Source organism: Manis pentadactyla, chromosome 14 (genome assembly GCF_030020395.1).
Source record: "Manis pentadactyla isolate mManPen7 chromosome 14, mManPen7.hap1, whole genome shotgun sequence".
Lineage (NCBI taxonomy): Eukaryota > Metazoa > Chordata > Mammalia > Pholidota > Manidae > Manis > Manis pentadactyla.
In genome coordinates, this window is record NC_080032.1 from 16,506,685 (window position 1) to 16,528,563 (window position 21,879).

At 37.3% G+C, this 21,879-nt stretch overlaps 1 protein-coding gene across 5 annotated transcripts in view; it reads left to right on the forward strand.

The window, feature by feature from the left end:
* Positions 1–21,879, forward strand: part of TAOK3 (TAO kinase 3) — a 174,575-nt gene that overhangs the window by 142,406 nt on the left and 10,290 nt on the right. For all 5 annotated transcript variants that reach the window (XM_036929330.2, XM_036929331.2, XM_036929332.2 and 2 more), the window contains 5 exons: positions 1,639–1,773; positions 9,523–9,759; positions 11,484–11,612; positions 15,255–15,458; positions 21,611–21,850. In XM_036929330.2, the coding sequence (XP_036785225.1) occupies positions 1,639–1,773; positions 9,523–9,759; positions 11,484–11,612; positions 15,255–15,458; positions 21,611–21,850 (945 nt within the window). The remainder of the gene's footprint in view (positions 1–1,638; positions 1,774–9,522; positions 9,760–11,483; positions 11,613–15,254; positions 15,459–21,610; positions 21,851–21,879) is intronic.

Below are 21,879 nucleotides of genomic sequence, written 5' to 3' on the forward strand. Positions count from 1 at the left end.
CTATATCTGCAGTTGTTCAATATGGTAACCATAGTCAGTAGCTACCTTAAAACACAGCTGGTGTGACTTAGGGCCTGAATTTTACATTTTATTTAATTTTAATATCCATGTAGATAATGGTTATCTTATTAGACCATAGAGTGGTAGAACATCCCTTGCATTTGATATGTATGTCCTCAATGGCTTTTTAAAGAGCCCTTCATTATTTGAAAACAAAACAGATCACAAATAGTAAATTTTAAAAAAACTCCAAATATAGATGTAATGGTAGATACCTTCCCAACATTCTGAAGCATTCTAAAAGGAAAAAGAAAATCAGCCCAGTGATCAATTTAATTTTGGCTCTTGGCTTTTACTTTAAAAATAGGGTATAAAATTTAATTTCCCTCAAGGAACATATGTTTTGACTTTTCAAAATTTTAGACTATATAATAAAATGTTGTACCTTCTAAACCTCTTTAATTTTGTTTTCTGATGAAGGAAAGAGCAATTATAAAATGTTTCAAATAGTCATGGACAAAATGTAAAACTTGACTTCTCAAAAATGGTTTGTCTGAAAACCCTAGGGCAACAAGACAATTAATTTCTCCTTCCCCTTCCTAAACATGTACTATTTAAAAATCCCCCATGGTTGTACATGTTTTTGAGCTATTAATTTTTATGATATCTTTTTTTTCTGAAAGATTAGAGCTACTTACTGACTGACCACTCCATCTTTTGTAAAGAAAGACATCACCCTTTGAAAGCATTTTCCCTTTAAAAGTAATTTCATTGCATTTAAGAAACATCCATTATTATCCTTCTAGGGAATGTTATTTTTTACTGGACATTATAATAAGACTAAATCATCTTTGCCTATCAAGAAGCAAAGGCTTGATTAATTCATCAAGGACATTAAATTCCAGCTTTATTCACTCTGGTGACCATACCAAGACTGAGTTGAGGAAGAATTTGTGAAAGTATCATTTGGTTAAAATTGTATGCCTGTCTCTTTAAATCTTAAAAAAAAAAAAATCCTTTCAGAAGCTGTAGAGAGAAGGTGCTAGAACTGTGTACGATCATGACTGGAAAGCAGGATCCCTCAGTGACTGCCGAATCTTCCCAGCACAAGACAGAGAGGCAGTTCAGCACAAGCCTACACTGGTTCTAGGCAGAACGATGATCCTACCGAAAAGATCTCAAATAAAATTAAACTGAGAAAGCAGATCTTTCAAGGGAATGAGGCGGAGGCTCGCTTTTATGTTAAAAGAAACCAGCATCCTCCTTGCTAGACATGGACATGACATTTTTAAAGGAATTATTTGGTTACAGCGTTTTAAGCAAACTGTTCTAAGAAGTCTGTACATTGCATTGTTTTTCCTATTCTTTTTTTCTTTTGCATATATGTAATTCTGGAGGTAAAGAAAAAGCCTGCCAGGGATTCAGAAGGCATCCCACTAGCGATCAGCTGACATTCCTAACTGAAGGCTGCAATGTGTTGCTTATTCATTTTGTACCGTGGGAGCTGCGGGGACTAGCAGAGAGCTAAACTATGCATTTCAAACAGCAGTGCTTGTGCAGAAAGAGGGGTGAGAGAGAGGCAGCCGGCGAGGAAAGAGCACAGCTGGACTTTCTCCTTGTTTTTATCCATTTCTGCAGGATCATGTATTCATAAGGGATGAGGCGGGCCACGGCGATCCCAGGCCTGAGCCGCGGCCTACCCAGTCAGTTCAGAGCCAGGCCCTCCACTACCGGAACAGAGAGCGCTTTGCCACGATCAAATCAGCATCTTTGGTAAGCAAACACCCCTCTACCCACCTTCCCTTCCTTCCCCTCCTCCCCATCTGGCAGCCTCTCGCCCTCCCTGAGCCCCTCTCGGCTTCATGGATGGGAGGAAAGGAGTCAAGAATGTTTCTTCCTCCTAATAATTTTATTCATTTTAGAAAAAAATCTGTTGGCATAGCAACCTGATCTCAAATATTTTAGCATTGTCTGCAGCATGGGGGAAAAAAAACGTGTGTGTGTGTGTGTGTGTGTGTGTGTGTGTGTATTTGTATATGCTGTGTGTGCAAAATAAGAGGCCTTTAAGATGAAGTTGCTAACCTAGCCAATTTTTTAAAAGCTATTTGTCTTTTCATTGAAATAATAATGCTAAAAAATATTTTAAAGGTATCTGATATATGTATATGCAGGGCACTATGATGCTTTTTATATAAATGTATGTGTGTCTATACACACATTAAAAGATAAAACAATTTTTAAAAAATATATGGTTGTTGGCTAATGTATATGATTGTAGGAAATAAGATACTTGCTTATGAGGGATGGATTGCTGGTTCGTTCTGGTTCATTCATTTATTTATTGCAACAATGGTAGTGGCTGCACTTCCCCATTTAACCCCTGAAGAATTTCCTGGTACCAATAAAGCAAAAAGGGCTTTGTAAGAGAGGATAGGGATGGTTGTGGAAGAAAAGATACTGTAGGATCCTTCAGCATTTTTACTATTGCAAATGTGATTGCTGGATGCCCTTGTAGTAGCAAAAGGGGTGTGTGCTGGAAGAGTTAGTTTTCATGCCTCCTCCCCTTGGCCCCCCACGCGTGCGCGTGCGCGCTCCCATACTCTCTCACACACATACACACACACATCGTTTCATCCGTGGCACTCTAAACTCTCTCTAATCTTTTGCTTCTGAATCTCACTTCTCAGCCAAAAAATTATTGAAATATTGGTTGTTTTGCCCAAATTGATGTTAGAGGTCACATGGGCAGGAGAGTTAGTATACACTGCCTAGCTAGTACATTTAGAACCTATGATGACATCATCTGAGGCCGACCCAGAAATGATTATTTTCCTTGTCCTATTTTTTAAACCTGGTTTCCACTTTTATTTCTGAAGTTTTTTAAAGGCTTTGATTAATTTTGGAATTGGTAATGGATTCTAATATTTAAAAACCCAAATAAAAGGAAAATGGGAGTTAAAGCACCTACATGTAGCTATGCCTGCCAGTGTCTAAAAGCAAGCACTTTTATTTCAGCTGCTTATAAATGAACTTGCCTTTAAGTTCCTTTGTATAGAAGTTTCTTGTAATCTCTTTAATGGGCTTTTTTTTTTTCATTTTAAATGAATGCTATGCTGTGTAATGGAGATCTTAAAATGTCCACTATGTACCTGCTAATGATTGTTAAGCACCTAAAAAACATGCTTTGAGTCTAAATAAAGCATCATAAATACTAAATAATAAGTATCTTCATGCCATATCTGACAAAAGAATAAATATGGTATTTATGGACTATTCTACTTAACCACTGACTTTTGTGAGGCTTGAACCTTTACCCAGACATTTTCATGTTGAAATGAAAGGAGAAATGATGAACAACCACTGAGAATCAGAGCACCATGAGTAGGTTTTGAATGTGAAGCAAGCATTATACCAGTTGGATTTCTCCCACTGGGATAGGTTTTCTTCTTTTCTCACTTGCCACACCTCATTCCCACGTCATACATTCATGACCTCTCCTACCTCACAGTAAGATATTACTACTGTCATGCCAGAATTATCTCACACTCACATTTGTGAACTCACTGGGGCTACTCTGTGTGCTTATTAGCCATCAGAGTCTTTCTCCCTGCGGATGATGAAAACTGCTTCCCTGCTAGGCCACCTCAGGACTATGGGCAAAATCCATAAGAACTCCTCTGAGTCCCACAGAGTGCCCATCCAGAGAACAGCTGGGATCAGTCTGTGGTAGACTTTTGATTTGTTACAAGGCCCCTACCTATTGTAAGTAAAACACAGAGTAGCTGATAGGCTGTTGCTTTACATTTTACATGGAAAACACTCTCCAAATTTAATGCTTTGTGAGTTATAGTGGGATTGATTGAAGTTTACCAGAATTCAGGGGTATTTGCATATAGTGGCTTTTAAGGATTTAAAAAAATTTAATGGACGGAAATATTAGTATAATGTTGTATGGTTCCGTGTCCCATTTTGGACAAGCTAGCTATTGGTATGGATATTTTAATGTATATTATCAAGTACTACAGTTCTTTCACCCATTATTTTAAAGGCTAATTCCAATAGGAATATATAAATCAGGACACTGGAATATCCAAAAGAAGTAGCTAGTTTTAAAATATGTATCATGAATCTTATTATTCCCCATGGATTGTAGCTCAAATGAAAAAGACTAAAATTGCTTAATTGACATATAAGAGCAATATCATGGGAAATTAAACTCCAGTATAATAAATAATCAAGTCACTGTTGAAGCCTCCCTGTCTTCACTTCTCCTAGTTGGTAGCAATACTATATTGATTGATTGATTTTGGTTTTACTCTTTCTATATAGTCTTCTAGCAGAAGTGCTAACAAGCCATAGAGATTGAAAAGTGAACAGCAAAAAGAAAAATTTAGAAATTAGTTTTTCAATTACTAGACAAACATGTAATGATTGTATATTTTACACAGACTTGCAAACTGACAAAAAATATTATTATGGTTTCTCAAATTTGTTTTAATGGCCTACTTCTACATAGACCTAAAGGAGGCCTACCTCTGATTTTCCCAAAATCCTCTAAGGGTTTTCCCCTAAAGCAGTTCTTTCTACATTGTGATTTTTGAGCTTGGTTATTGATAAGTGTATGAAGCCCACAGGCTACAGGCTTTACTGCTAGATTTTTTTATTATTCGGCACCTTAAATCTGAAATTTTTATGTTATTATGTACTGCTGTACAATTGCATTTGTAACGAAGGAAAAGCAAAGACTGAACCTTGATACCAAAAGAAACCCTGAGGAAACTTTAGAATTATATATATACATATATATATTTATTTATTATAATCATTTAAACTCAGATATTATTGACCTTATGTTGAAAAATTAAGAAAAGGAAGGTCATTTCATGGAATCTCTTTTTATTTTATCATTTCTTTTTCTTCTGTAAGAAAGTTCATGTTGGGCTGATTTGGTATCTAGAGAAAAGAGCTATACAGCTCTTCAGAATTACTCATGTGACTTCTTGGGCCTTTGAGATTGCTTTCCTTCACTTTTTATTGTTGGTGAATGGGAGTATAATATTTTAATTATTTTAGTGACCAATGAGAGTGTTTTCAGCTATTGTTACATCTGATGGCATTTCATAAAATTTCATAATGTCCTGGGTCATTGGCAGTTCTCATAGTAGATGTTAATATAAAGAGCACCAAGGCCATATCTATCAGACAATTCAGCTTTTAGTCTTATGAATGAATTCTCATTGGAAAGCAGTGGTCTTACCACACAGGTGAATTTATGTTAGGATACACATTAGGGAGAGGGGCATAAAATCCTTAGTTTCTAATCTCTAAGGAAGCATGTAGGAGAAAATGATTATTGTTCTATCCATGCAAATATATATTCTTTTACTTTGTTTTTACCAGATTCAGTAGAAAAGCTCATATAGAAATGAAGTCTTCATTTGGATTTTTTAAATGCAACATAATTATTCAGCTAATTGTGAAATTGGGTACCTGAATGAGTTGGCTAGATAGGATAAAAATATTAGAGCTTCAGCAGTAAATGCTACTGTTCACCTCTCGTGAGCCCCACTGTTCTGTCTCTAAATGCAATGCTTGAAAATGTGTTTTCCTGAATAGTGTACCAGAGGATGCTTATAAAAATGTTGTGTATCTTCTCATTCTTAATCTCACTAAGATTATTGCTGATACGCTTTTTCACTTGTGCTGCCCAATCTATATGCCTAACCCACATGAACAGGATCTCTCAATAAACATGTATTGAATGAATGAGTGAACAAGTGAATGAATGAAATATCTTCCAGCCCTGCTATCACGTAAGAATTTGGATTTACGTGTGCATTTTGAAGTTCTTCACGTCAGTTTTTCTGTACAAGGCAGAATTGCCTGTCTCAGTCATTACTTTCAATTTGAACTTTACACTTGTTATCCCTAGGTGTACTAAAGAGTGGAATGTCAAATTTCTAATGCTAAAATGCGACTCATTCTTTTTAAGAACTTACTATAAATTTCATTTTTTCTAAGTGCTGAGATAGCCAGTTTTATCATACACATTATTTTGATTCTTGCACAAAGTTAATCTTGTAAATTGGCTTTGTTCTCTTAAGAAGGTAACATTGTCAGTAACTGTGCTCCTCCTTCATATTAGTAAGTTGCTTATTAGCCTTCTAGTGCAGTGTTCTGTACTTGGTAGGCATATAGTATACTTTGTATGAAGTGGTTTGTTTTAGGGCCAAATTTTGCTAGAATTAAATAGGGTGGAATAGAATAGCTGTTGAAACTTTCTGAAAAAATTTCAGTCTTCCTTTATTATTTTTTATTTCTATAAATTATACCAGGTGTATGAAATAGTTAATAATTCAGAAAATATGCATACTTATTTTATAGTTCACAGCCTAAATACAAGTACAGTTTTATCGTTAAATTTGCCCTTTCTTGTGGATCTATGTCCCCAACATCAGAAATGCTTAGTGAAGGGGAAAAGAAACATTATTCAGAGTCTGTTAGGAGAAGGAAGGAAACCAGCATGTATTGAGCATGTCCTATGTGTCAGATATCTAGTTATCTCATCAGTGACCTCGTCATAGCAGTAGTTCCTCCTTATATATGAAGAAAGAGACTTTGAGAGGCTAAGACATTTGCCCAAGGTCAGATGTATAGTAAGGGATGGAATGAAATTTGTCTCTAAGCAACCTAATAGGTGTGGCAAGATGATACTGCCCACTTTCAGTTTATCATATTTTTTAGACTACCTCTGTGAAAACTACAGTTACTGTATTTCTATAACTTTCTCTCATTTTCAGACTTACTCAGTGTGTAACTTAGACTTATTACTCTCTCCAGTTTTGACTTTTTTGGGTGTCGATTCCCTTTATTACTTCATAAGAGAAAGTTCGATTCTTTTCTGTCTTAGTGATATGAATTTCCTTGGGAAATTCAAGAACCATAGGACCCTTAGTTCAAATCCCAGTCTTTATAAAAATTAAAAGAGAGGTAAATTACATGTGACAGCATATTGTAAACCATAAAGCATGATAAAATTGTGAGCTTTTTTAATTCTCTTGACCAAATAGTGTATTCATAAGATACACAGTGTAAACTTAAAACACACACGCATATATAACTGTAAGTAACCTATTTCTTATATATTTCATGTTAGACTTCATAAAGGAAACATCTGGCTATACTTTCATTTAAATTCATCTATCTAGCTTGAGCATGGAATTATAAAACTCAGTATCTGTATATGTACCTAAAAAGACAACAATTATTTTGAAACAGAAAGTTTAGTTGCAACAAATGTAAGATGATATTAGAAGTTTAAAAAGGTAATTACAAAAATTATGGGAAGCATTTAAAAGGGAAGTGTCTCTCCTGGAATTCAGTGATGTACAATGATAGCATTTGGGGCTTTGTAATTTGTTTTTGCCACATGTTTGTACGGTCTGGTGTGCAGTAGGGCCACCCTCCTCACAGGGACTCACCCACCAATTAGGATAGAAAATGTTCTTGACACAGCTCGTTTCTATTTTATCTTTAGGCACCTGGTTTAGGGAAATGGCTATCCTGAGACTATTTTATTGACACAAGCCAGTCAGACATTCTGTTGGCGAGTTTTAAATGTGTTATGATAGCTTTAAATACCTCATGATACTTGAGCTTTGGGAATCTGATTAAAGAAATACTAAAAAAAGAAAAAATAAGATTACGGATAAAACATATCTCAAACCCATTACCCTAGAACAGACATTTTACTACCATATTTGCCTGAAAAACAAGTGAATTCAGAAAGGACTAAATGGTATCCTTTCTTTTGACCGGAATTGTTTTTTCCCTATTGTTGAATTTAAGGAAGGCACAAGAATGAGGAAGTGAAATATATACATATTATTTCAAACTACTCTTTTCCTTCCTCTTATCATGAAATAAGCCTCTTTTAAAAAGAAAATGTGATGACAAAATAGATTATTTTCTTTAGAGTGTTAGGTGCCTCTTTGGTGAAGCTGTCCTTTTTTTAGTCTTGAAATAGCCTGTGCTCTTATTCCTCATACTTTAAAGAGGATTGTCCTTTAGAAAAGAGGAATGAATATGAAACCTAGTGTTAGTTTCAGCTAGAAAGGTTTCAAAGTTCATCTAATGTTTAATGGTGTACTTTGATAATACTATCCAGTTACAGAACAGCACTCTCTTGATAGTAAAGACGGCCTAGTACATAGGGACACCTTCTAAAAAGAGCAAAGAAACAAACCATTCTTTGTACAAATGCACTTTGACCCATAAATTGAAAATATTAGGGGGAATTAATAGCAACATGAAAATTTCCAATAAAACTTGTTTGAGGGTTGGGTTGGGGAGAAGTGGCTTTAATAGATAGGAGTGACCAAATTACTTAATGAAAAATGAAACTAAAGTTATAATTTTGTAATTAATTTTTTTTCCTAAAATAGGAAAGATGAGAAGGAAGTGACTAGAAAATCCAACAGGAAAATAAAAGGGTGATAAGTTGAAGGACTGGAAAAATCAGAAAAGGTTTAATAGAAAGAAACAAGAGATGCCAAAATTTACATTTGCAATCTTCAGTTCGTTGGATATTCACTTGAGAATGGGTTAAGGAAAAATTTCTAAGAAAAGTAGCTATCCAAAAATCACAGAAAGGCTTTCTTCTTGTCAGGAGGGCAAGTAAATATATTGTAATTTGTTAGCATCTTTTTTGTGGGGAAGGGGAGGAGGGAGACAGATGACTTAAAAGGAGAGAGCTCTCTTTTGCATGTGCTCTCTCTCTTTTTCTCTCTCTCAATTCATATTAAGAATTGGAAATAAATCTCATTCAAACCATTTTAAAAGGATATTCAAGAATCCTATGACTGTTAGAGAGGTAATCTTTAAAAACAAAAAGCAAGCAGTATCATATCGTGCAGTGGTTCTCAACCAGAGGGATTTTGCCCCCCAGGTGACATTTGGCAATGTCTGCAGACATTTTTGAAAGGTGCCTGGGACACTTGGGAGGTGCAACCAGCATCTAATGGGTAGGCCAGAGATGCTGCTGAACACCCTACAGCGCACAGCCCCTCAGAACAGAATTATCAGCTCACTGTCAGTAGTGCCTAGTTTGAGAAATCCTTGTGTGTAGCGTGGCTCTGGAATCAGATAGAGATGGGTCTGAATCCCAGCTCTGCTCATCAGCTGTGTGACCTTGAGGATATGTAAAATCAAAAATATGTAAATGTATTTTGGCTTAATTAATAAATTGATTCCCTCAAGTTTCAATTTCCTCATCAATTAAATGGTAACATCTACCTCATGAATGAAAAAAGTGAATAAGTGAATGAGATTGCTTTTAGGATTAGACATAAGTATATGAAGAGCAACCAGCACCGTGCCTGGTACAGGTGAGTGTTCAGGAAATAGTAGGTAAATTGATGGAGATGATGATAGATAAAATTAATACCAGAGAGTTCTATTTTGCCTGAAAGTTTGTCTTCCATGAATGTGGTTACCTGAATTCTGTTCCCCAACCCAAATCAGGTTACACGACAGATCCATGAGCATGAGCAGGAGAACGAGTTGCGGGAACAGATGTCAGGTTATAAGCGGATGCGGCGCCAGCACCAGAAGCAGCTGATCGCCCTGGAGAACAAGCTGAAGGCTGAGATGGACGAGCACCGCCTCAAGCTACAGAAGGAGGTGGAGACGCATGCCAACAACTCGTCCATCGAGCTGGAGAAGCTGGCCAAGAAGCAAGTGGCTATCATCGAAAAGGAGGTCAGTACGTGCACACATGCATTTGCACCACAACCAAGCCAAGCCTGTTCCAATCAGCAGCATCGTGTGAGCAGGGGACCAGAGCAGTGTGTTTTTTGGCCATGGAGGAACAGTATTGCTTTGGGGGAGTGGAATTTCCAGGCTTTATGGAGCTTCTTAAAATTGTCATTAGAAGTTAAAATAGTAACCTAAGGTGTATATTACATTCATGTCTATTCAAATACATTTTGATCATCAGTCCCTTGATGCGGGTCTTGGTACAAATAAAAAGAAACAAGATGTTTCTATCCTATGGAAATTTGCACAATATAGGTCTATTATGGAGCCTGCCATACCCACAGTCCTCTTCAAAAGAAAAGTGCTCCACAAAGAGGCTCTTTTAGTGGTGATAATTCATGCCCACAGCTGACTGAACTAGGGATGGGCACCTGACCGGCAGCAGCAAGTGATTATTCTGGCTGTTGCTTTGTCTTCTAGGGAACATCTCTCTTCTCATACAGATTCTAAACTAATTTTAAAAACAGACAAGAGGGTAAGGCAGATAGACAGTCAGAATATCACCTTTATTACTGGTAAGTGTTAGGAGAACTGATTTATGTCTGAAGAGAAACAGACCTAATAACACTAAACAAACTTAAACAGACTTGCCCCTCCCCGCTGTGCTAAACCAGTCTCTGTCCCCACCAGCCCCATGAGACTTACAAAGTGGTGCAAAAGCAGGGGTGAACATGTGCTCCCTGGGGCTGGGGATGGAATGACTGGGAACAGGGTGCCAGGACTGTTTCAGTAATTAGGCTCTCTCTCTCCACATGGAAGGAAGCATCAGAATTGTAGAAGCAGCATTTCCCCAACAACCATCGACCTGTGAGGCAGTCTGGCATGAAAATCTCTGCCCAAACAGAGATGATGTTGATTAAACAAACAGTCAGATTATTTCTTGGGAATTTAATTTGGTAAATATGTGGATAGAATTGTTCACAATGGAAAAAATGTTGATAATGGAAGCTAACAGTGAAAAGATACATAAAAAGAACCATGAAGCCTAATTCCCTCTCTGTCCCTAAAGTACCTCATCTTATGTATGTGCTTCATCTAATTGTTCCCTGAAACTTAGATTTGCTCACTTTCTGGAGCCAATTTTTATTGGGTTATCTTTTATTTGGTCTCTGTTTTATCCACTTAGGAGCCCCCAAAGTGTCCTGATATCTGACTATTGTGGATTATAGCAGGTGCCTAAGAAAACAAAATGTTATTAGTGTTGCCTATTATACTAGAGATGACCCCACTAGGAAATCTGGTAATTAAAATACTGATTAGAGTTAGATTCTTGGACTCAAACCGGCCTGTTGTGGTTATTTATCCATTTTTATAATTTAACCTTTGGCCTACAAACAATATGATAAAAATCTTTTTTATGTAATCCTTGGTTCACCTTTCATTCCATATGTTTATTGTATGTGTTCAATAAAACATGTTTATGGGTTCACCTTCATGTTTTTCCCATAATTGGGAATATATTTTTCAATGGTAAAAATTTTAATTTTTTTCTGGTTTAAGATGCAAAAGAATGAGAGCAAACATTTCCTTATTATTTATTAACTATTTGTTTAAAAAATATTACATTATTCAGCACTTATGTGCTCTTTTAATGCATTGGAGAATATAGACACCTAAATTCCATGTGAAGAACAATTCAACCTACATCGTGTTTGTTTTTTTATTAGGCAAAGGTAGCTGCAGCAGATGAGAAGAAGTTCCAGCAGCAGATCTTGGCCCAGCAGAAGAAAGACTTGACAACTTTCTTAGAAAGTCAGAAGAAGCAGTATAAGATTTGTAAGGAAAAAATAAAAGAGGTAGGAGTACCAATATTTATAGTCAACAAGTTGCCTTTAGAATGGATGGAACTTAAAACCGATTCCTTTTACATTGTGGTCAACAGTGTAATCCACTGACTCTCAGACTTCATGTTACAGTCCCCCGATGTGCTCATTCAAGACAGGTTGCTTAACTGCCCTAGATGTTGTGATTCGTGGGTTGGAGTAGAGTGTAAACTGTGCGTTTCTCCCTAGTTCCAGGTGGTGCTGAGGCTGCTGGTCCAGGCACCACACTTCAAGAACCAGTGGTCTAACCCTAAACCATTCCTGCCAGCTTCTGGTTTATCCTCCACCTTTAGCCAGAATGATCTTTTCAAACCATAAGTCTCATCATAGCACCTCATGGTTTAACATTCATTAGCTCCGCATTGCTCTTAGGATGGATCAAAATACTAGGAGTCCCTGTGTGGTCTGCTACCAGCTTCCTTCCAGTCTTACCTCATACCAGTGTTCCCCCACCTACTTACCCCTCCCCAGCTCTTCACTGCTCCTGCCACAATGATCACCTTTGGGTTCCTCAGATGTGTCCAGCTCCATCCTTCTCCAAGGTCTTCACTCATAACTTTCTCCTACCAGGATCCCTTCTCTTTCTCCCACCTCCAATCCCACCCCATACACAATTCTGTTAATTCCTGCTCTTCCTCCTTGTAAGATTTAGGATTGTTTATTAGTACCTTAACTTAAACATCATTTCCCCAGGGAACACTTTCCCTTCTGCCTTGACCAAGACAGATGCCCCTGGTTTCATAACCTTAGTCTTCAATTGCACTTCTTTTTAGTAATTATTTGGGCTTCTTACCCTACTAGCTGGTGAACAATAAAGCAGAGACCATGTCCCTTTTTTTTTTGCTCATGACTGTATTCCTGTGTCTGGCACAAGTGACTATTTGATAAATGAATGATTGATTCTTGAATGTTTGGTTGAAGAGCACTAGTGAACTTAGGGAGTCCTCTCAAGGAACAGCACTTGAATCTGAAAGCTCAGATTTCCTCAGTTCTCCCACCAGGACCTTACAGGTGAACTGCCTGCAGTTCATAGACTTTCCGTCTCCTAAGATGTAGGATTTCTTATTTGTATACTACCAGTGTACTAAGGTTTAATAAAACTCGATATGGGGCATTGTCTTAGAATATGAAATCACTCATTTGAGTTTATATTCTAAGTTAACAGTATGGAACTTAGCAAGGTTCCTCTCTAATTTTTTTTTAAAGTAGGAAGTGAAAGCAGGTGGGTTGGGGTGAGCTTCAGGTTCTTTTACCCTGACCAGTAGAGCCTCTGGTAATTGTTAGCACTGGTAGAAATGTATGTGATCCCCACTGTCCAAATGGGAAGATGCTGTGGCACTTATAAGGCCTGGAAAACCAGGCTATAGAGAGAAATAGTCCAACTAGGAATAAGAAAGTTCACATTCTCTCCATTTTCTCTTAGTTATTGTTTGTGCCTAATTATTGTATCATCATAGAAAGATGCTGTTGGATCAAAGAGAAAACTCTGATTTTTCAATAAGAAATCTTGAAATTTTCTCAACTGCCAGTTCATACTTATTTCTAACTCCATGTGTTCACTCACACTTTAGAGACTATACTTTATGACTGCAGACTCCATTTTCAGTTTTTGTAACACTAAGATTGCAACATTTGGAAATTACATGAGCTCCACCTTAAGAAGATTCTCCCATAGAACAGCACTCATGAGACCCCATGCAGTCCTTAGGCATACGGCTGTTTTTTGATTCCCCATACTCAGATTTATGAGTGTAAAGGACCACAGAACTAAATTGTTAAGTCTTTCAACATGCTCTTAAAGAAAAATAAGCCTAAATCCAATTTAAGATAGCCTCAATAAGCCTTTCTATGCAAAGCTGATATTACTCCTTATGAAGTAAAACTTAGTTCAGACTGTCTAAAGAGACATGCATATTTAGATATTGATACTTAAAGATATTGTCCTTGGTATGACAAACTAATCTCTGTTATCCCCATTGTTGATTTATAACAGGGGTGTGGTCAATAAACAATGATGGATGATCCAGAAATAACTTATTCTTGATTTTGGAGTGAATTTGAATTTGAGTGTGCAATGAAGTGGTTGATGCCAAGCCTAGTAGTGAAGTAATGGCATCGAGAGATGAGTTGCCTAGTTTTCCTGTTGTGATCCCTGCTCACTCCATGCTGGAAACAGCTCTTGCTCTCCTGATTTCACTTAAGACCTCACTGGAACAGGAAAGTTGGAAGTTGATGTACAAGTATTTCTTGGCTAAGTACAGAAACAATCTAAATAGCCTGTGATGTCTGCCTACATCACAAAGCATTAAACAAAATAGGTACTAGCACTTCAAGGAGGTTTCAACTGAGTAATTAACAAGTATTATTGATCAGGCTTGTCAGTATGAACAATATGAACACAGAGTAAGCCGTTCTTTCTCTCAAAGTGGTCTTCTTACTTTCCCCATAGATTAACATTGTCTTTAACTGTTCTGATTCACTTTTTTCCCTTTATCCATATGGTCTGGAATAATTATGCATTTTGTCCTTTTGAAAATATAGGTGATTTTACCCTCTAATGCAAATAAAGATTGCTTTTTCCTGAAATGCAAACTAGTGACATTTGCAGAATTACTTCCTGTTTTTGAAATCTGTCCACTTCTGTCTGTCTTGTCACCACACCAGCAACTGAGATAGCGCCAGGGTGATCGGTGCAGTGTGACATGAGATGACACTGGTGCTGCCATGTGGAGAACAGAATAAAGAAGGCGAAAGCATGTCCAAGGAGACAGCTAGGAAGCTATTGCAAAGGTCCAGGCAAGAGATGATATAGCCTGGACACTCCACATGGCAGTGCCAGTCATCTTTTTGAAATACATCTCATTATGACACCCCTACTTATATAAAATCCATTTCCTGTGCACTAAAGATCAGCATCCTTAACTTGGCCTGGCAGATTCTAATGGTCCTGCCTACCCGTCCAGTGTCATCTCATGTCACACTACACCGATCACGCTGGCCCTGTCTCACTTTCTTGATCACATCATGTTTCTGTTGATCCATCCTAAAGGTTTTGCACATGCTATTTCCTCTTTCCAAAATATTCTTCCCTCTCCTTTTTCACTGGTTAACTCCTAGAAATTTTTCAAATTTCAGCTTTGTTGTTACCAAGGTCAAGTGTTTTCTATTAAATATCCTTGTAGAACCACATACTTCACCTTCACAGCACTTATCACAGTTATTTTCAGTTCATTTCTGTGGTTCCTTGATTGATGGTTGGTTCTAAACTGTAAAGCCTCATGGTGGTAGATAACACATTCTTTTGCTCACTCTTGTATCCTTGTGCCTTGCACAGTATCTGTCACATAGGAATTCAATAAGGTGTGTGTTGATTGACTGAATGAACCAATAATTTCTGAGAGTGGAAGCCAGAGAGATGGAAACTAACAAGTCTCCCTCTCACTTAATACTCAATTAATTGAAGAAAATGAGTTGGGGTGCGGGAAAGGTACAATATTAGACCTTTCTGTCCTTACATTTTCAGTTGCTCTCCAAATAATTTACTCTACCACTGCAACAAACTATTGTAATTATTTTTAGTTGAGACCGGCATGTTTGTTTGTTTGTTTTGTGAAGGAGATGAATGAGGACCATAGCACACCTAAGAAAGAAAAGCAAGAGCGGATATCCAAGCATAAGGAGAACTTGCAGCACACACAGGCTGAAGAGGAAGCCCACCTTCTCACTCAGCAGAGACTGTACTATGACAAAAACTGTCGTTTCTTCAAGCGGAAAATAATGATCAAGCGGCACGAGGTGGAGCAGCAGAACATTCGGGAGGTATTTATTATGTTCATAACTCTTGTCTTTGACATGTGAGGCAATAAGCTTTTTGAGGATCATGATGACTGTGTCTGTTTTGTCCATTTCTGTATCCTTAACCTTTATGATCTTCAGTGCAGCCTGACACAAAGTAGGTTTACAAAAAATGTCAATTAATTTACCACAAGAAAATTGACCATGAGAGAAAGCCCATTTACAGAACAAGTAATGAACTTTTTCCAAATAAATGTAATCATTTTATTGAATAGCTATTATCAGCTGCATCATGCAGTAAGAATCAAAAGAATAACAGAGAATTTTTGCTGTCAGCCTGCTTGTCAAACACTTGTGTTTTTGTGACACCACACGAAACACTTAAAATAACAGTATGCTGCTCTACAATCAAGTTAATTCTCTCAGCCATCCAGCACTTAAAGAGTGTCTCCTTTGTGCAGACACTGTGCTAGAGACACCAGGGCTCCCCAGAAACTATACTCCCTGCCTTCAAGTATCCATAAGTCTAAGAGGAGAAACAAACATGTAGCAGACTAGTTACAGTGTCATATGTTAGATACGATAATGGACATATAAAAAGAATATCATGATCAGATAGTCATGAAAGGGCTTGGAGGACTCAGTGACTGATAAGAAGTTGAGTGTTCTGGATCTACACAGTGGAGCATCAGGACAAGAATAGTTGGAAACAGAATGTGGAGGGCTTTGTTTGTTACAGCAAGGCATTTAGATGTTAGCCTGAAGGCAGTTGCCTGGCCATCAGAGATTATTAAGCAGGGAAGTGAAGAAGGAAGTTATCTTTGTTTTGAAGAATCAGTGCATCAGTGTGAGGGTAGGCTAGAATAGTAAGAAGCAAAGCACCGTACAGTCAGCTAGGATGCTCTTTCTCTAGTTCCGCCTGGAAGAGGCAATGGGGATAGAGAGATATTAGATCTGAGTGATGTTTCTGAAGCAGAACTGACAGTAATTCAAACCAAATGGCATGACAATTTCAGAAGAGGGAGGGGCCAAAAATGACTTAAAAGGTTCTAATTTGGGAAATTGCATGAGTGTGATATTATTCACTGAGATGAGGAATACAGAATGAGAATCAGTTGCAGATACAAAGTTCAGTAGGAAATCATTGTGACCTAGAGTAATCAGAGAAACCCTCATTAATGGGCTAGCACATTAGTAAAAATATTGAAGTTTGATTTTTAAAAAACCCCAGTGTTAGACTGCATGAAGGAAACAAGCACTTCAGGCACATTTAATGGGAATGTAAATTGGTGTAAGCTTTTTGGACAGCAGTTTTCAAACGGGAAGAAAAAAAGGTGGAGCAAACTAAAATTTATTGAACAATTATAATTATGGGCCAGGCTCAGACTCTTTATCTGTGTTATCTTATTAGAAAAGGGAGAAACAGCTGAACATTTCTGAGCCAGGCAATGAGTAACATGGCTAAAATTTTACTATGGAGATAATTAGCCCAGTTTGGTGGTGATACACAGACTGATTAGCGCAGGCATTCTCAGTGGAAGTGATATTGCACCAGGAGGGTAGAAATGGGTTCTTATGGGGGAAGTCCTAGATATTATAATGCCTTGTGGCTCTCTGAAGGGCCCCAGTATGTAAACAGACAGCCTATCTGTGGTATGAATGTTTAAGAGGAGGAGGAAGGAGGAGTGTAAAAAAAGACATACATGTAATTTATTATATATTATATATAACTTTACAAAAATAGGATTACATTTTTATCTGTGGGTTTACTTGATTTGCAAGCAGTAGAAACAAACTCTGGCTGACTTAGCATGGAAAGGAATTTGCTGGAAGGATATGGGGTAGATAACAGAGGTAAAGAATCAAGCTGGAAAAGCAACTTCTGTGACCTAGATAGCAAGAGCTAATGGACATTCCTCAAGGCACTGCCATTGGGATGTATAACCATGTTTAATTTTGTATCATTTTTTGTTAAGATTCAGATTCCTCGGATAGCTGGAACTTGATTGGGTAATGTGCATACTCACTGATTTAATAGTCTCTCTGATTCCACATAGGGTGGAGTAGTTTCTCAAGTAAAAAGAGGAGCTGTTAACAAAAAAGGGGAAAGGGATACTGAACCTACAAAAATGTCTACTATACTGTTTTGTAACTTTTTTTTCCTTTTCTTTTTTTATTTTCCTTTAACTCTATAGGGCATATGGCTATACCTCAATTTTTTTAACCTTTAATAGTATTTTGAGGGATTTGACTATAAAATCATTTATTTAATGAGGTACTTCTCAGTGGATATTTGTTGAAGTTTTACAGTATTACCAACTGTGCTACAGAGAACATTTTTGTATACAGATCTTTTTACACATATGCAGGTATTTTGTAGGGTATATTCTTGGAAGTGGAATTTCTGGATCCGAGTGTATGCATCTAAATTTTTTATAGATATTGCCTTCTAAGAGTTTATATTTCCACCAACAAAGAGTACCTGTTCTCCTGTAACTTTGCCAAAACTGAGTATTGGCAATCCTTTTTATTAATGAAAACATTGATCACAATAGCATGGGTTTTGCCTCTTCCTCTGTCATCACTGTACACAGATGCTCTCTGTTTTCTAACCATTTATGAAACTAAGAAAGCATTAAATGTCATAAGCTAACAACATCTCCTTTTAAAAGCTTGAATTCTATTCTTACTCAACCTCATGAGCATGAGGACAAAAATTTTGACTTGAGTGAGATCAGATGCTTTTAAAGAAGTCACCAGCACTTGCACTGAAACTTGAATAGAATGCTTCGATCACAGTTGGAAAGGGTTTATCAGGTGACACACCCTGGATGCGCATCTTAGACAGGAGGTAGATGCATGTAAAGCATGGCAATGTGCTTAGGGGCCATAGTGTATGACCAGGGCCATATGTTGTACATATATTTCAACACTAAGCTCACACTCAGCTTGGTGAGATACTCACATTATGTGATATGGCTGATGGAGCTGCAAGTCTCTTATCTCACAGTCCCTTTAGACAAATATACATGGAATGATTGTGCGGATGGGCAGAATCACCTGTACCATTAAATTCATTTTTGTCCTTTGGCTCAGCTCATTTTTATTGAATATGCACAGACTAAAGTTACACATGAGGCTCTACTGTATATTGTGTCATCTATACAGATGAAGCCACCATTGTATCATGTCTAGCTACAGTAGAGGAATTCTCCAGAATATTGCATCACAGACTGAATAAACATAAAACTGGAAAATATGAGTGATTCAATGGACATCTTTTAATGGAAAATGTTGAAAAATCTAAAAACCTGAGTTTTAGCCTCTGTTCTGCTTTATAGAAGTTGCATGATCTTACGTTAGTTTCTCAATTCCCAAATGTTTTACTATCATATATAAAAGGAGTAAATACTTGTACTCTTACCACCTTCTATGTTTGCAGTTAGAATTGAATGAGATATATGAAAGCACTTTTAAAAATTGAAAGCACATTACGCATTATGTAGGCACAGCAATGGACTCATAATAAGCCAAATAACATTCTTTTCCCAAGGTTTAAAAATTTTTTGGCAGTTTATCAACTTATATCTCAGCAACTCAGATGTAGGAATTAACAGTAAAGGGAACAACCTACAATTATAACAGAAAACCCATTTCAGCATCATGTTTCTCTCACTTTTTTACAATACTTTATAAAAACTAGATTTAAGACATGCTAGATATTTGCTTTTGAATAAAGAAAAATGACCTGTTTATGTATTCTGAAGCATTTTCTTATGGTCCTTCATCTTCACAAGAATGGTAGTTCACAGTGGGTACTGTTATCTTCACTTTATACCTTAGGAAACTAAAATGTAGATTAAAAGACTTACCCAGTGCCATACATGATGAGTCAATGGAAGTCAGCTGAAAGTGACTTACGCCCTGAATATTCTTCCATTGCTTCTCAAACTTTAGTATTTATCAGAATTAGCTGGGTGTCATATTATTAAGACCAATCACATGTAATGTAGATAAAATTCTGACGCAGGTATTCTGTGGACATTGTCCTGAAGCATTCCATTAAACATAAAATTGAAGTATTTGACTTTTTCTGAAAGTGTTGTTTGCTTTATATCTTTTATATTTTTCCCCTTGAGTTTCAGGGCTCTGGGCAGCTTAGACTAAATTTGGATCAGTTTTGGAAAATGTGGAATACATAAATGCCCGATGTTGGGAGTCCTGGGACTCAAAGGTTAAAATGATATAGTGATCTAGGAACAGGACCTTTACCCATGTACAGGGCTTTCCTTGGCTTTTCTCCTGGTCATTAGCCTGCAATAATTGCTTTAGTCTATGGGAAGGCCTCACCGTACTTTGGTGCCACCTAGGGGCCAGTTAGTGATTTTTAAACGAAGACATTGGATGGTCCCGGTTAAGAGGAAAAATAATACAAGGAAAAAAACTCAGGAGGGGCTGGGGGAGATGCCCTAGAAGATTATCTTTTGTTCCTCGAAACAAATGTACATTGCATTTATGCTTTGGATATTTTGCCACTAGAAAATAAGTTCCATGAGAGGATGTATTTGTTCACTATGTCATTTTTAGAGCCTACAACATTGCCTGACACATAGGAAGGTGCTCAGCAAATATTTATTGAATAAATAAATGAATGATTAGTGACTTTGTTCTCATAATACTGCCCTGTTCAAAGGATTTCTCTTCAAATAGATAGAAAGCCCAAGTATGCAAGATATTCTCAACCACACCAGTATACAAATATTATTGATACTTATATGAAAATAAATGACTTATACTTTCTCCCACAGTGGATGTCATCAAAGAAGAGAGGCACCCTATTGTTCTAATTTAAAATCCATTTCAAAAGTTTTCTCCTTTCCTTGGCCTTCTTAACTAGTAGTAATGCCATACTTTTTGGAAATATAACACCATAAAATCATTACCTCTTTTATAGCACTTATCACTTCCAGTGTTGTTCTCTTTTTTAATTTACGCATAAAACTTATTTCCCTGTATTGGCATCAGTATATATCCTGTACTTCTCTCTTCTCTGTCATTCTTCTTGCTCTGATTCCCAGCTTTCACTAATCCTCAGCCCTCACAGCAGTGGATATAGTTTTTATATGCCCCTCAATTCCAGCCACATATAGAGAGAAATTGTCTCTGAACCCCAATTCCAAATTCCCAGGAGAGAAAAGAAGTTGGTTCAGTCAGCTGTGAGCTGAGCATATACTTCCATAAATGTCTATTACAGTTCCCTATTAGAGGGTTAGTAAGTCAAAGACAGAGTCACGGGTTAGTAAACATTTGTATGTACCCAGAGCACATGGTTGAGAATTTGATACAGTGTCATTCAGGAAATATTCTTGAACCTGGTGAATGAAAATTTCACCTAACTCCCTCCCACACACTTTTGTTTTTCTTTCCTCCCTTCAACAGGAAAGAAAAAAAGACATGAGTAGACCCAAAAGGAACAGAATGATTAGGTCTAGAAATGTTCAAACAGACTGTAATGGAAAAGATGAAAGAAGAGAGATTTCATCTGCTTTTTCCCAGCCTGCCCTGAACTCTGAGATTTTTTAAAAAAAACAGATCAGTGGACTACTTCTGACACATACAAAAACAGGATATTTTCCAGAAAACTAAGAACATTGCAGACATTATCAGTTTAATTCAGTGATTCTCAACTCGGACTGTATATTAGATTCACCTCACCCCGAAAACTTTTAAAAATATTGATGTCAGGGTCCCACCCCAGACAGTTATCAGAATTTCAGGTTGTGGGATTCAGGAAGCACTTAATTCATTAAAAGCTTCCTCACATGATCTTAATGGGCAGCCAGGACTGAGAACCACTGGCTTAACTGAAGAAACATTCACTTAGGCCAATGCATAGCGCATCACCTAATTAAGGTTCACAGCAGCTCTGTGAGGTAAGAAGAAATCAGGTAGAATTAATCCTATTTTGCTGATAGCATAATTGTGACAGATATGAAATTGTCCATCTTGTAAGTGATGGACCCAAATAGAACCTAAATCTCCAGGGATTGTTAATCTAATCTCAATAAATCATGCCTATTAATGGGTTTAATTAAGAGACAGTAGTGCCATTCCCTCACTTACTCATACACCTTCCAATTCGTCTCTCTCCATTTATCTTTTGTTCCTGAGTATAGGAACTAAATAAAAAGAGGACCCAGAAGGAGATGGAGCATGCCATGCTAATCCGGCACGACGAGTCCACCCGAGAGCTAGAGTACAGGCAGCTGCACACGTTACAGAAGCTACGCATGGATCTGATCCGTCTACAGCACCAGACTGAACTGGAAAACCAGCTGGAGTACAATAAGAGGCGAGAAAGGGAACTGCACAGAAAGCATGTCATGGAACTTCGGCAACAGCCAAAAAACTTAAAGGTAAGAGGAAATGGGAGTATTTCCCTATT